Raw genomic sequence first — 16233 nt, forward strand, 5'->3', positions numbered from 1 at the left:
ATATATATATATATATATATATATATATATATATATACATTACCTAGGGAGCAAAAAAAATTATTTTGCATTGTTTGCAGTGTAACCATTTGTTTGGAAGCTCTGTCTTTAAAAAAAACAAAAGATGCATACAAATCCAGGCACTTGTAATCATTTGTCTGCTATGACAGCACAGATCAGATATTTACATAAGTCTTGAATTTCATATTAATTTGATGCTGCACCAAATTAAACTGTCAGGTTTTGGAATGATTATATTTACATTCAAATTAAATTCTAAACACAAGAATTGGATTCAAAAAAGTGAAATCACTGTTTTATTTCCTTCACTAATTGCAGTCAGATTACACTCTTGTTTTACCCCACCAAGGGTAGGTGGTACCTACCCTTGTAGGTAGGTGGTAGGTGGTAATTAAATCCGAACGTTTGATCACAATTGTTTAGAAAATGTAGAGGAAATTTAAACTGGCAGGCTATTTTGCATGGCCAAGTATAAGTTATACATTTTAAATCAGGGTTTTTCCTAAAGCTCAATAGTATTTGGTTTTATCTTTTCTAAAGTCATTTTAACTCTGTTTGGATTTTTCATACTGTTGGAACTCCCATCTGGGGATGATGATGATGTAGAGCTGACTTGACTGTAGGCTGTGAAACTAATAAAGAAGCTAAAGTAAGGTTTCAGGTTGGGCCCTCCACCCCTTTTTAAAAAGTTATAAACCATGCTGGAAACTCAGTTCAGTGCCGGACCTACCAATTAAAATATGTCGAGCAAGAAGGATGTCAGAACCTTGTTAATGGCAAAAAAATTGGTGATTTTATGCAATTAAAAAAGAAAAAAGACATTTATTAATATTTTATGGGAGAATGTCTGATTATATGAATTAAGGAAAATCCACTATAAATTCAAATTAGTGTCACAAAATGTCTATTTTTAAAAATCTCTTAAGCTGCATAGACATTTTACCTCAGGAAATGGTTAAAAAAAGTATATTGCAGTGGACAAATGAATAACCATCACGTTAACGGCGCATGTTGATCAGTCACTGAAATGCCACACGTAGCAATAATTTTTTTATAATAAACTTTTGTTGTAGTTCTTAATCAGTTACTTTTGATTTTATTTTCCAAATTCATTGACGCTGTAGATCACCTGTAACAACAAAAAAAAAAAAACCTACAGAGAAATGTGATCCTTGTGATAATGACGTTCACAGAACAGCCACCTGGCAAGTGACGACAGTATCAGGCTCCATGCGGATATATCTGCAAACAGCTGAAACCCTGTGCATAACGGACCACCAAGAGCTTTTACTCACTTGGGTTTATAGTGACTGCTAAAAGACAAAACCTGAAATGTGGAAGTTTACCTCCCTTCCGCTTGTTTTCCTGGTTATTGGTATGTAATATTTTTGGTATTAATTTGGGGTGAAGATGGAATAAAATGACCTTTGTTTTCAAATGATTTTTTTAAACCTTTGTTAAATAGTAATGTTGTTGGTGTTGTAGATTTGTTGAATGGTTGTTGATTGTTTTATTTGGCAGATCTAGTTCTTAGGTTATAACTTTGTAACTTTGGAAACATCAGGAACAGAAAAAATGTCAACAGATCAATGTTATAATTTATGCATTTATGTATTAATGTAGAAATTGTCATCCTCCACTTCCATCTAATTTACAGTGTAATGTGTAACAACAAAATGTAACGTAATCACAAAACCGCCTAGTGTTAGCACCACAATTAATTGATAAATCACCAGACGTTTAATAATCAGCTAATCAGTCACACATCATCTAGTATCTGTCACCAGTTCACTAAATTAATTTCAGTCACAGCAGGATTTAAATGATTTAATATGCCGTCGAGGCTCTTGAACGTAAACCAATAACATGTCAAACATTAACAAATATGTCATCTTAAGAAAATAATTATATTTATGTTTCACATTGCTTTCTTCCTTCTTATAGAAAATCACTTTATCCACAGAAGCAAAGAGCATTGTGATTTTTTTTTAATTTACAGCTCCAATGCATGGAGGTCATAGAAACCATTAAATTAATGTGATCAGTAATTAAAAATGAATAAAGTGCAAGTGATTGCCACTGGGGAATTTGTATGATTAAATGTAGTAAATCAACGCTAAAGATATTCCCCCTCTGCTATCCATGTTTGCACATAGCTCACCTATTTTTATAACATATTTCATAATATGTTTTTGCCTGCATCAGCTCTCTATTTTATTTGTGTTTCATTTATATTCGATACTACTATTACTACTACAAGTAGTAAAAAAATAAAATAAAATCATCCTTTGAGGATAAAATTTGATTGACATGTTTTGTTATTTTTTAGTAGTTGCGGGAGAGCAAGAAGATTTCCAAAGTTACCTCCCCGAACAAACAAAAGGCACTGCTATCACAAACTATAGGCTTTTGGAAAAAACAATCACAATTGTTCGTGGCACAGAAGCAGCACCTTCACAGACGACACACCGAGGCACTGAGGAGGAGCCGACCGCTGAGTTTCCAAAGGCAAACATGTTTGACACAAAACTAAAGCCACCTAATGAGGGGATGCCAACCGCATCGTTAGCCACTACTTTACAAAGCATGGGAAATATTCTCTCCAGTAATGTGCGAAGCTCTCTAAAATCAACAGCTTTCCATTCAGAATCAAAAGTCCCACTGAAGTCTGATTACGCAAAGATTGTTTCGTCTTCCACACGAGCTGCATTGGTGTTGAATGATACCTTTGAGCCGCATGTCCATTTGTCTGCCAAGGCAGTCAAAGCCCCTCCTTGGTTTTTTGTGCCGCGTGCAACCGGGAGCCGCAGAAATGCCAACTCTGTTATTCCCACATCTGCTGATACAGGACTTTTACTTCCGATCCCATCTGCATCTCCTCCTCGTGTAATTGATAACCTGACGGAGCTGTTTAACAACAGTGATGATTTACAACCTCAAGAGAAGAGCATAAGAAAACTGGGAGAAAATGAGGATTTGTCTAGTACAATGCAGTTCATCCTCCAAGCTGATCCAACAAAAGATTCAATGAAAGGAATTTATGTGACAGACCTGTGTTTGACCTGTCTGAAAGATGGAAAAGCAATGTCCAGTGAGAAATTTGCAGCCAGCCCTACTGCTTCATTAAACAGTTTCCATTCGTTTTCAGCTGGGAAAAGCAAAGAGAGCAACATTTTCAAAAATGCAATAAATTACAACCACACATCTCTTCTTTTTACCCATAATAAGACTGAGAGAAAAACTGTTTATATTTCCTTTCATATTGCTGCTGAACTGTCATCTGAAAAACACAAATTCACAACACTACCATCAAGTCGTACCTATTTCAGCAAAACCTTTGTCACAACAAGTCCAAAGTTAACATCCATATCGCAGTATCCCTCATCAAAGCCTTCTTACACCAGTGAGAAACCAGTAAAACATGGACACCAAGAGACATTTAACAAAAATGTCTCCATAAGGGAACCTCAGTCAAATCCAATGCCTTTCACTCAGAGCGAGGAAAAGGCTTCCCACAGTCTCTCAACAAGCTTGAGAAATCAGGACATCAGCACTGGGCCAGTGAGCAATGCACCTTTCATTGCTCCCCTCAGCAGTTTCAACAGTCCTCTCCCAAAAGGTCGCGCTCACGGCACTGCTTCACATCCTACAAGAATGAACTCGATCGAAGCTCTTGCTGCAGTAACACCCTTCACCCTTCGCAGGCCAACTGTTTCCACAGTCAAAAATCTCAAGTCTGGTTTTCTGACAGGAAAAGCTGGGACTTTCATCTCTGTATCAAACAGCCAAACAAAACTTAAACCTACGTCTCAGGCCAAACAGTCGATATTGACTTTGCTACCGAAGGATTTAACAGTTAGGATCATATCTGTCACTCATAAACAGTCTCCTGCTAATCTCCAAACAACAGCGAGTACGACAGCGGTGACCAGAGTACAAACTTCAACTTTTCCTACAAGAAAAGTTAGGCTGAAGGTCTTTGACTTTGACATCTCTCAGTCGGCATTAACGGGACCAAAAAGTATGTTTTTCAATAAGAAACAGAAAGAAACTCAATCCAAAATCACTGAGGGGAGGGATTCTGAAGGCAACAGGCCTGATAGCAAATTAATAGACTTACACAACATTCACAGTCTGACGCTTAGAGATGAGCAAGAAAACATTTTGAGTGTAGTTACAGAAAACAAGGACAAAGACACTCTTCAGTCCAACAGCAGCCACGGCAGACAAAATACAAAAATATTTCTCACAGAGGATGAAATCCTGGAAAACAAAAGGGAGGAATTATTAAAATTAGATGATCCTGAAATTGAAAAACGAGCAGCAGAGATAAAGCAAAGCACACATAGAGAGGCTGGAGAAATGAAAGAGTTCATCAGCAAGACAAGCAGAGAAGAGCATGTACTTCTGAGACATGACAAAAATACACAACATGGTGAAGTCAAGGATGAGAGAGGCGCCAAAAGAGAAGGTGTGACTAAAATAAATACGCAGAATTCAACCCTGGATGCTGCTGGAAAGCAGAGACAGGTTTTGGAGGAAAACGGAGTAAAGGCTGGAAGTGGGGAGGACAGAAAATTTAACAAGGATATTGGGAAGGAGGACGTGACAAATGTTCCCCCTGAACCGGCAACAAATTGGAAAGAACTTAACGGAGACAAAGAGCGCATTGTTGAAAAGCTGTCTCCCTGTCGTGGTTTGATTAAAGAGTTGGACGGCTCTGAGCACAAGGGTATTCATCTGGGTGAAAATGCTTCACAAATAAGAGACCTAACAAATAAGTCATTTTCTTTCGAGGTGACAAGCAATCGCCAGCTGCCACACCCATCTGTAAGATCACCAGATCTAAGGGAGGAGGAGCTTCCAAAAGAAGACATTATGTTACCACCGGAGGAAACAAGTTCTCAAGAGTTTGAGGTTACGCTTCCTGCCACTGCCGCGTCAAAAATGTCTGGATCTATTTCTGTGTTTACGCCACTTATTTCCCTAAGCAGGAGGGCCGCTAACGCAGCTAAACTGCCTTCACTCACAACCCGATTTCAGAGAGCCGAGTCCCACTTTACCGTGAGCGGTTCTCTCAATGCATCAATTATTCAGAGCAACACAGATCATAAGCATAAATTGAACTATCCTGTTCAGAGGGCCGAAGCAGTTTTGCACACAGCGAACGAACAAGGGCATGCGGAATATGCTGCGCCATCCATACACCAGCAGATGTACGATGATTCATCCGCAAAGACACCCACAGTCGCAGTCTTGTCATTTAAACCCCGCATCTCTGTGGGCCCATTTCAGCCTCACCGAGGGCAGTCTGCTACTCAGAGGAGTCACTCCTCCTCCTCATGCCCTAACATAACTCCAGGCCAGACATGTCTCTCCAGGGTGTCAGAGCAGGCATCACATCCAGAAACTTTACATACTCCCGCTGCGGAAAACAAGCAGAGACTTCCACAGGCACGGACCACGTCGTCGTCCACCATCCCTGCAGCAGGAATCAATGGTTTTTCTCCCGAAAGCGTGTCACCGATGATGAAACTGAGGACGTTAAGTGGTGACAGGTTGACTGTAATCTACAGATTGCAGAAGCTGACTAGATCACAGCAGGCCCACTTTGTCCCTGGATCCAACAGCAGAGAGTCCTCGTTGGCGGCCGCTGGTGAGACAAGTAAAAGAAAAAAGAAAGATGTTATGCTCACGATGACATCCGTTGTGAGACATTCAGATGGAGTCGCAGGTGATCAACGTACGACTGTTGAGAGTAAACATGTTGCTAATGACACTGATGAATTCAACTCCACTTCCCTTCAGACTAAGAACGAGACTAAACAGAGTGACCTTTCTACTGCTGGTGGCAAAGATGAAGCAAACAATATAATTATGACTGCGAAGCATCATCAGCGCTTTGAGTTAGAACAAGCCGTGCCGTACACTGCGATGGCTACAAATGGGAAATTTGGGCACGACACAAATGATGCTGACACGATCGATCGAGTTGGCACGACCACGATTTTCCAGACGGATAATCTTCCCGAAAGGCCTAAAATACAGTCTGACGATGGGCCTAACTCATTGTCTGATATTGAGCATCGCTTGGCAAAGACGAATGTAAGGCACAACAGCCAGCCTCTGTCACAGCAGAGTGAGGGTAACAATTCAGACCTGATTACAAATATGAATTCAAGCACTGATCATGCAATCCACAAAATTACGCGCCAGACTTTTGACCAGGCGAGACACATTGTTTCTCAATTTCAGAAAAACGCAAATAAAACTGCTGACTTTGTCTCTCTGACAGAGACTCCCGCTGAGTTCAGAGGTTTTAAATCTCTGTTGGCCACCAGTGGGACTCTGCCAGACAGCAAGAAGTTAACTCAGAATGCAGCTGAGCACAGATCTCAGCCCTACGCTCGTACCAATCCTTTGACTCAGAGAGAGCTTCCCATAACTCACACTTCTGACAAGCTCACCCCCGCTGTTTCGAGAATAAAAACAATGGAAACGCATAGTGTGCAGGAGCAGCCAGAGGAGGAGATTCTTGCACGAGCTGCCGAACAAGGCCAGCATGCCCTGCTTTCTACGACTGCGTTATCACACGTTATTAATATGGCAGAGTCTGGCTTTTCAGAGTCATATGTCCAGACACCTGCAGCGTCTGAACAAATGAGCTATTTATCACTTAAAGGGATTAAATCAGTTCCTCTACCTGTGAATAATTATGGAGAGCACTCACAAGACTGGGTAGAAAAACATAAGAACCACACGGTGCCCAAAAGAACCTCAATAAGCCAAGCAGTCTTGGGTCATGTGACAGATTTTGTACCTCTTGCAGAGATCCCACCCACAGAGTTTGTTAATACAACCAGTTGTAGCAGCTCTGGCTGTACAAAGTCTGGTAAAACTACTGAGGCAGTCGTGATTGATCCCACAAAGGAAACGTTCGAAACGCGATTCCCAGAAAAAAATAATTTCCTTGCCCAAAACGCTAATAAAACAAAATCCAGAAGCAACTGGAGCTTTCATCGCTCGTTACCTGGAAAATCTGCACCCCAGGCTGTCGAGCTCAAAGTGTTGCATTCATCAGTCACCAGTAAATGGGAGCAGGACTACACCAGTGATGACACGGCGTCCACAAAGGCCAAAAGTACATCAGATGAAACTGTTCATTTGGAAAGAAAAGACGCACCTCAGTGGACTCGGTTTGTGACGACAACGACACAAAGACGCTTTCAGAACACCTTTGGAGTTGTCGCAACAGAGGGCACACTGTCTGAGTCTGGAGCGGCTGCTGTGGAAACCACAATAAAGTCCTCTGAGAAGACGCTGCCTGCTGAAGGAAACACCAAAACACAATTAGACAGAAGAGCAGGCAGAGCCAGGATGCTGGCAGAACAAAATGTCAGTAGGTCACCGCGTGCCCATGCTAAGGACGAGACGGCAAGCCCGGAGTCTGGGAGCAGGCTGTTAGTGTCAGAGCCGCAGACTAAATCAGAGCTCGCAAGGCTGAACCAGAGGAGAAGGACGTCACCTCATCAGTATGTCTCTGGGTAATGTTGTTACGTCTTCTACCATTTCTATTATTAACCTGGTAACAGATTAAAGGAAGGTAGACAGGCATTTTATACTAAGTATGCCAGACATTCTAACACAGCCCACTGATTCACTGGATTTCATTTGCAAGTGCATCTGAAGAAATTACAGTATTGTCCAAAAAAAGACTTATTATAGTAATTTTAAAAGCAAGCTGTGAATTAAAATGTACACAGTGACACATTTTACACGTTCGTCTTTATTTTGATCGTTAATTAAAAAATATTTCTCTCATAGCTCAAATATAAAACTGAACTAATTTTTTTTTTTTTTAAAAAAAAAAAAAAAGGGTTTATCAAAAAGTATTTTTGTGATGCACTGTGCAGCAGTTGCACAAAATGAGCAGCAATCCAATGATCTTTAGAGCAGTTTTTGGTACTTTTTGCATTTTTGGTGAGCAGCACTAAATTGTGCTTGAAATTACAATCATCATGTCCACTAAGCGGCAGAGGGAATCATGAAGTGATTTAAAATGTGCTGTTGGACACCTGTGGACCAACGTCAGCAGATGGCACGGCTGTAGTTTTATTTTATTTTACATTTTTTTGATGATTTTTATCCACCCGCTACTAAATTCAGCAGGTGGGAAAATTCTACCGTTATCGTATCAAACATTTCTGAATACAGACACAAGTCCATCACAGATGTTTTCATTTCCTCTGTGAGCACAGGAAAGTAAAAAAAATAAAAATAAATAAAATAAAAATGAAGCAGCTCTTTGTGGATCCTCCCCGGGTTTACCTTGAGGGGTTGAAATACTTGAACTTCTGAAATGGGTTTTGGTCAGACTGCACTGAGAGCTTGGTAAACATTTGGAACAGAGCTGAGCTGTTGACTATTCTATAAATTACTATCATAAATCATTTTAACCACTGAATGCAACAACGTAAATGCATTTATCTTAGATGTTCCCACTCCTCCCTCAACCGTACTAATTGACACAACCCACTGCAAAGAATATATACAATCTCTCAACAGGGAACTATAAATTAAATCCTGATGCAAATCGCCATAAATAATCTTACATGGATTCTGCATTTAGTTTTTACCGATTTCAGCATCAGTTGTTTTCGTTTAATTTATTAAGCAGCAACTCTGTTTTTGTTTTGTCTGAAACAAACTTCCCGCTGATACAATCCTAATGACAATGCGTTATCCATCTTTTATTTATTCTCTGCTCACTTACTCTTTTATCTTCTGGTACGTCTCTCAAGGGTAAACGCAAGAATGCAGTCAATAAGACAGGTAATTTCTGTGTTGAAATAACTGGCACGCCACAGGAAACTCTGCTGGAGCTTCACAACAAGCATTATATAAGAGAGTGGAAACCGTGCTGTGAAATTGTGTACATCAAAGTGTTTCGGCATCTGCCCTGTACTGGTGCATCTCAAAACATTTGAACACTGCATGAAAGTGTAGTAATCCCTGCCAGTCGTCTCAGAAGTCGAAACAGTCATTTTTAAAGGGATTCATTGGACATTATGAAATTTTGTTCTCATGAAGATGAAGAAAAAAAAAGACTGCTAAATTTAATTAGTCTTAGCATGTTAGCTTAATGACATCGCCATTTGGGCTAGCCACCAGGCTGTTGGTCGACTTTCTTTCTGCAAAGAGGCTTTTTGATGGACACCAAATTTTCAATCCATACACTTCATGATTACCATTCGTCCTATAAGGGTGAAGGATATATGGTGAAGGATTGCATGACGCTTTATCTGTAAAGTCAAATTTTGCTGTGTGAAAGGAAATATGTCAAGATGTAAACTATGAAAAAGGTGAGAATAAATTAAATTGTTTTGTAAGATTTCACATAAACATCCCTTAAAATAGACAATAAATCCTATTACAAATCGCAAACAATAATGAGATATTGATCCACTTCTAGTGTGACAGAAATTTCAGATGACATCTGTGGCAGTGGAAACTACACCGCAGAAATGAGGCTGAAGATGGGAAGAAGTGTGGAGCCTGGCGATGTGGTGCCGGCCCAAGGGAACCTCAGAGTGATCATCAATCTGAAGACAAACAACAGTCAGATAAACCTTGGCGTCACCGCCTGTTGCCTGTCACCAACACGTCAGCTGGACCTCAACAACTCCACCCACTGCCTTTTTTTCAGGTAAACTATAACGAGTCAAAAACGGCGGATGAAAACATTCTGTGTTGGTGTTTTTCTGTGAGCAAGCTCACTGAAAGTAAAGTTAAACTGGGACATTTTAGACAAAAATTATGTATATGTGAACTAAATATAGATGGTTTGATTTTCGATGGTTATTGGAACACGAGAAATTTTGCTCATTTACAAAAGAAGTGATATCTCATAAAGGTAAATCACTTCAGAGGACAACAACATATTTGAATGGCTAAATATTTTTAGTAAACACGAGCAGCTTGATGTTGTCTCGTGCCAGCGTAGAAAAAGAGATCGAAATGTGTTGCTCTCCTGGAGACTCAGACACATCGCTGTTAAAATGCACCAACTAGTATGTCGACGTGCCAATAAACAAAGAGTTCATTTTTGTTTAAACAAGAAAACAACAGCTTTACAAAATGTTCTCTCTTTAAAAGCAATTTTGATCTTTCATTTTAGGGTTACTCTTAAGTTCTGACCCCTAGGTTGTAAGAAATCCAATTCAAGTATAAGATTTGATAACGTTTTCCAATATTACTATCAGCATCCTTACTAAATGTGATGATACCAATGTCAAACCATTATAACTCTTAACGCTGACTTTTGCCTGACATGATTTGTTTGCTATTAAGCTTTCACCTCTCACCACTATTAAATATTGATCTTTTTTTTTGCACTCTGTCGCCGCCTTCACGTCTGCTAATCAGTGCGGCTTTGGCTTCTGGAGTCGGCCGAGCCTTCGGTTTGATTTCAAGAGAAACATCTCAACCAAGTTTATAAAATCCATTTGTGCTCGTCTCTCAGGCCAGGAGCGGAGCTGCCGGGGATCACGCCGCTGCCCAGCGCCTTGTCAACCAGTGCCAGCTTTACCATCAGTCTCTTCCAAATGATTAATTACTCAGTGGTGTACCTACACTGTGATCTCAGTGTCTGCCTGAGGAACCACTCTGACTGTGAAAGGGTAAGATTGCAGTGGGTTCACGGAGCACTGCGGTGCAATGAATGTAAGGGGAACGAAGGAATGAGCTGAGAGTGATTTAAATGTAACAGGCTAAAGTGTGACGCTACGAAGCGTGGAGAATGACAGATGGAGAATGAACTGGCTTTGGGGAATAAATAAGAAAGAGAGAAAGGAGGGGAGACAAAGGTGGGTTGACATGTGCTAAAATATGCAAAGTTGAATTGCTTTTTGTAAATCAAAAATGAAATGAAATATGTAGCTGGTATAAAAAATAAAATAAAATCTTGTCATAGCAATTCTCTGGAAGCTGATTTTCAAAACGTTTAGCAGAGTCTAATGTTAACGTTCTGTCTGACAGCCAAGGACTCAGTTTAAAACATGACATTAGGATGAAAGAGAGCTTTGCAAAGTAACAGAAACACTTTTTTGTTTTTTTTTATGAGTAGCAAAGGATGCGGATGCTTTGATAGAAACTTCTATAACTCAGTGTTGTTGCAGTCACTCGTCTGATTTAATAGAAAACTGTGAATCATCTGACAAGCACGTCTTTTAGGCTAAATGTGAAGCCGGGTGAAAAACTCTGGAGACTCATTCAGAGGTCTATTTTTAAAAGAGCGCTTCTAAAGATCCCAGAACAGCAAAGTCTCGAATGCTGCTATGGGCTCAATGTGAATGTGATTGTTGGTTAATGTATGTTTCTGGTTTGAATAGCTGTTTTAAATCACTTTCACTCTTTTACACATTTAGACATTCTTAAAAATACACACACAATTTCCTGAATACGCTGAATACATGCAAAAATAGTTTTTGTTTTTTTTTTCTTTTTCTTTGATTTGCATACAAATAATTCAACGTGTGCATAACTAAACATCTATGCAAGCCAAATTTTTCTATGTGATTTTTCTATCCACTTGGTTACTTAAAGTTGTGTACATAGCTGGGTTTCTTACCCGTGTGGATTGGACTTTGCCATTTATCTCCAATCTTGTGTGGGTTATTTATCAACAGGATCTCAAGGGATAGTTTTGAGGGGATGGAATCAGTTCTGGGATCCTCAGGGTCTCATTTTACTTTTTTTCGCAGATGATCTGGCTCCATTAGTGTCTTCAAGCACGATGTTAGCTAGCTGAGTTGCAGTCTAGTGTGAAGCAGCAAACATTAGTCAGCTCCTTTTCTCAAGAGGGGAAAAAAAAAAAGGTGGACTGGTCCCTCTGGGTTTGGGATTAGTCTCTTCCTCAAGCAGAGCAGTGCCAAGTTTCCTCTCGTGTCATTCAATGAAAGATGGAGCACAAAATGTGCAGATAGATGAAATGCTCTGTGTATTTTTAATGATTTGGGATACCCCAGAAGAGAGAGGCGTGTTTCTGTCGTAAACCTGTTTTCCTGGAAATCCCCCTGAGATAAATAAACAAGAAACAGATTGATAGAGATAACACGGACAATTTCATACGCCTGAATAAGCCTGTCGTCTACTGTCGTCTATTTACTGCTGAACTGATATGAACTGATATGTGAGCACAGCTGTGTGAAGATGGACTTGATAACAAAGCAAAAATGTAAAGGAGACTTCATTTTGGCTCTGAAATCATAATAAGATCAAACACCTTTTTGTGGAAAACAAGTAAACAAAATAAGTTAGATTTTTGACATTTGTGCGACAGAGTATTGTGCAGAGGATAGAAATCAGAAGAGTACAAATGAGTATATAACTTAAAGGTAAATCCCAAAGCAGACTCTGGGCTCAGACCTGTGATCTACTCTTGTGCTGTTCCCGAAAACACCGGATTCATCTATAATATTTTATTCTTTTCATAAAGCCATATTCCCAAAGTCTTACCTCATCTCAAAAGCAGCTGTGAAGCCGCACAATGAGGGATACATTTCTAAAATGAACAGAGTAAAACAAACAATAAATTGTTAGAAATTATTCAGAGAGAAACTGGCATTTCAAAGTGAAACATCCAACGTTTGTTTTCTTTCAATCTTGTTGTTAATTTTAGTTGTTGTTTAGTATCTATTTCTATTTCTGTCATTTCCTGCGTGACTAGATCACTTGAATGATTTCTCAGACACAAACATTCTCACTGCACTTTTACACATGTCGCTTTGAAGAAAAAATATTTACTTGTTGCATTGACAGAGTCACGCCAAGAGCCCTGAGTGTTTTTTTCATGTTTAGCAGTCAGTTTTAAATTTGTGCATTTTTTTTCCCTTCGGTGTTCACATCATGAAACAAATTTTATGAAACAAAGATAACTTGATGGGTTTTTTTTATTAAAGTAAAATATCTATCCACAGGAGCCTGCCACTGCATAAAAAGATAATTGATTAATCTTAATGTTTGATCAACTACGTTCTTCGTGATTAAGCAAAAGTCCAGCCAGAATGCTAGAATCAAATCAAATTAAGCTGCTTCTGTCTGACAACACGAAAGAGGGAAAACATCTCAAAAAGCATAAATAACACATTTAACAGCACTAGTAGAGGTAGAAGGTGGGTCTTTTCACATATGGTATACACAGACATAACATATGAGAACTTACAGTTGCTGGAACTGTACGATGCTTTTCTACAGAAAGTCTGATCATCAGCAACCTTGAGGTTATTTGGGAAATGATGCAAAATGCACCAACAACCTGCAGGTGTGAACAAAGAAAGATATCCCTTTTTTTTATTTTTTATTTTTTACTTTGCTTCTTTAAAATTGTGTTTTCCTATTGATTCTTTTTAATAAAATGACCCTTCTATTTATAATAACACAACATGATTAAAAGAACGCACCACCTTCAAAGGTCAACTCTACTTTCCATGCTGTCTATCAAATAGAGGCTTCAACAAATAGTCTACTGAAATGTTTTAAAATACACACTGATAAATATTTATATAGATTGTTATTGCATTTCTCTTGTAATTGAAAGTCAATACAAACATCCTTCTTCCTGGGTTGCAGCTCCTCCATCATATCTCCTACTCTTATGTATGTTTTTTTTTTTCCTGCAGCAATGCCTTCAGCAGCGGAGTGCATTTTCTTCTGAAGGTGCAGACACCGTCGCGGCCAATCTTCGAAATCACATATCCTTTGGGCCGGTGTTGAAACAAGCAAAAAATTCAACCTTCCCCACGGAGATAGGTAATTATTAGCCGAGTGCAAAAAAAAAAACAATAAAAAAAAAACAAAAAAACCGACAATCAATCTGAGATAACACAGCATGGACTGGAGATGCTCCAGGACAGGAAATGAGAGATGACTGTGCCATTTGTCAACGGAGTGTGAAGAATGGAGCCACACTGTTAAGTGGCTCTGTGTGTCGAAATATATATACTGCGCATTTGGCCCTTTATGAGCTCACCAAGAAATACTTTTTGTCTATTTTTCTGTGGGACTTTTCAGATCCATCACAACTGGATCTGGTTTTGGTCTTTGTCAGCCTGGTGGTTGGCGTCTCCCTCGTCTCTTTGGTGCTGCTGCTGGTGTGGCTGGCCTACCATCGGCGGGCCATCTGGCTGCTCCGCTCCGCGGCTCCGTCACCAGCCTGCTGCGGCTGCCTACGCCCGTGAGGCGACTTGATCTCACCGTGACCAAGGAGGAACCGCTGCCAATTATGCTGATCAAGTCCCCACCAAAATAGCTGCAAACAATTACATTAGTCAACAGACAGAGGGGGCAGTCAATCATATTAGGCGCAGAGCAGAAGCGGCCGGACTCACCGCCCGGTGTAGGACGGAATACACAATGAGGTGCAATCCAATTCACACCTCCTCGCACAGGTGACACAGCTGTTGCAGTCAAATTTCACACTTAACCATGAAAAGTCTTATTATCATCTGCTGAAAATAAACACCAGCCCTAAATAGAAAAGCTGCTCTGATCTCTTCTCTCACTGGGTGGAAATCAATAGGCCTGCCTATAACACTTGGATGAATGGATAACTTGGAAATAATAGTTTGATATGATGTATGCATTTGTGGTTTAAAGTCGTTATTGAGCTTCTTTGACAAATCGTTATGGGAAAATGTCACTTTCAGCTAAGCTGTTGCCACACTGCTTCTGTAGTGTTTGCTTTGCAATGTTATGTCATAATATGTCATACAGTAAGTGACATGGATGGCTTGTTTGTGTACACTTGCAACAAGTAACCAGGTCCTTAATCTGAATCCTTAAAACTAACATTTAAAGTGTTATGGTGTGGAATAGTCGTTTTTTTTTTTTTTAATGATGTTTATTTTCATTTTTGGTATTTTTATGTTTCAGCAGTTCTTGCATGAATGAAGGGCTGGAGAAGAACTTCATTGATGCACCAACCACAACCACCCAGCAGGCAGAAACAAAAACCTAAAGCCTGTTCTGAAAAAAAAAGAAAGAAAAAAAAGACAGTTAACGTAAAGAGCAATCAGAAACTAATCATACTGATTCGAAAGACAGATGGATAATATATTTTTCATTATCACTGAAACAACAAAGGGTGTTTGAAAATCTCAAAGATTATCTTGCATTCCGAAAAAACTCAACAAATGCAAAACCAGACCAATGTACTGTTGGTAGCCACAAGTCAAAGAGCTGGACACATGGACATGAGACACAGAAATACAAAACTCCTTCCATACCCCAAGTTGTGGCACCCTGGGCAGTGAGCCCAACCAGAATTAGCACCAGGATGTACCACGCCTGGTCTTAATGTTGCTGTTTATTCATTAAATGTTTGAGGCTTTCACACAGGGGGAAAGCCTGTGTGAAATTGAGTGGTTTTGCGGTAAAACCAAAATGTAGCCTGGAGTCGCAAATAAATACGAACAAACAGAAAACTTACAAAAAACAGGAGCAGGTTTGAGTTATGAGTTTAGATTAGTAATGGGTCATAACAGAAAGAACCAGTGAAGAACAAAGCAAGTCAGGGACATTTTACATAAAGAGGAGGGAGTGGAAATGACAAAAGAACCAGGACAAGCAACTACAGGCAAACAGATGTAGGTGGGGAAGGAGCTGGCAGGGACACATAAGGAAATGATCAACAGCTGGGGCGGGGAGCAGACTGGTAGGCTGAGGTGAAATGAACAACAAACAGGAACGAAGAGAAGTGAAAAGAATCCCTGAGCCATAAATAGAAATAAATACCAATCTAATGAACCATATCGAAAAGACAAACAATGAGAATAACTGAACTAACACAAGTAATAAGCAAAAATGGCAAGATGTTGGAAAAAAAAGGAAAGAAACAATCAAATCAGGAAGTTAGGGGTAATCTGAAAGCACATGGTAGTCCACCAATTTATCTGGGAACATTTGAGTGAAGGGGGTTGAATACAAAAGCTCCTCAGATTGAGTTTATGTCTATGCTGAATAGGATTTTTCCCATTTTGGTTGGATGTAAATCACAGCAGCTTCATTGACTGGATTTTACTGTTTTTCCTGGCAAATATGTTTTTTAAAATTTTTTTTAAATATGTCTCAAATATGTTGAGAGTTACAAAAAAGCCAACAAGCCCCAAAGTCCTAGTCACGTTACACACTCATACACATAAAACACAAAACTCA

The 16233-nt window shown here is 39.6% G+C and overlaps 1 protein-coding gene across 4 annotated transcripts; it reads left to right on the plus strand.

Annotated features, from left to right (window-relative positions):
* The first annotated feature begins 181 nt into the window (after positions 1 to 181).
* LOC103474586 (uromodulin-like 1) lies at positions 182 to 16007 on the plus strand. Of its 4 annotated transcripts, none has more exons than XM_017308068.2 (6): positions 182 to 1396; positions 2351 to 7565; positions 9494 to 9727; positions 10544 to 10700; positions 13701 to 13830; positions 14092 to 16007. In XM_017308068.2, the coding sequence occupies exons 1-6, from the start codon at positions 1354 to 1356 to the stop codon at positions 14256 to 14258; spliced, it is 5946 nt and encodes a 1981-aa protein (XP_017163557.2). In that variant the 5' UTR covers positions 182 to 1353; the 3' UTR covers positions 14259 to 16007. The 4 variants fall into 4 exon arrangements, with proteins under 4 accessions (XP_017163557.2, XP_008423896.2, XP_008423899.1 ...); XM_008425674.3 differs by having other exon boundaries at positions 2354 to 7565; XM_008425677.3 differs by lacking the exon at positions 2351 to 7565 and having other exon boundaries at positions 1211 to 1396.
* Positions 16008 to 16233: the final 226 nt, after the last annotated feature.

This window comes from Poecilia reticulata, chromosome 13 (assembly GCF_904066995.2).
Source record: "Poecilia reticulata chromosome 13, P_reticulata-male-v2, whole genome shotgun sequence".
In the NCBI taxonomy this organism is placed as follows: domain Eukaryota; kingdom Metazoa; phylum Chordata; class Actinopteri; order Cyprinodontiformes; family Poeciliidae; genus Poecilia; species Poecilia reticulata.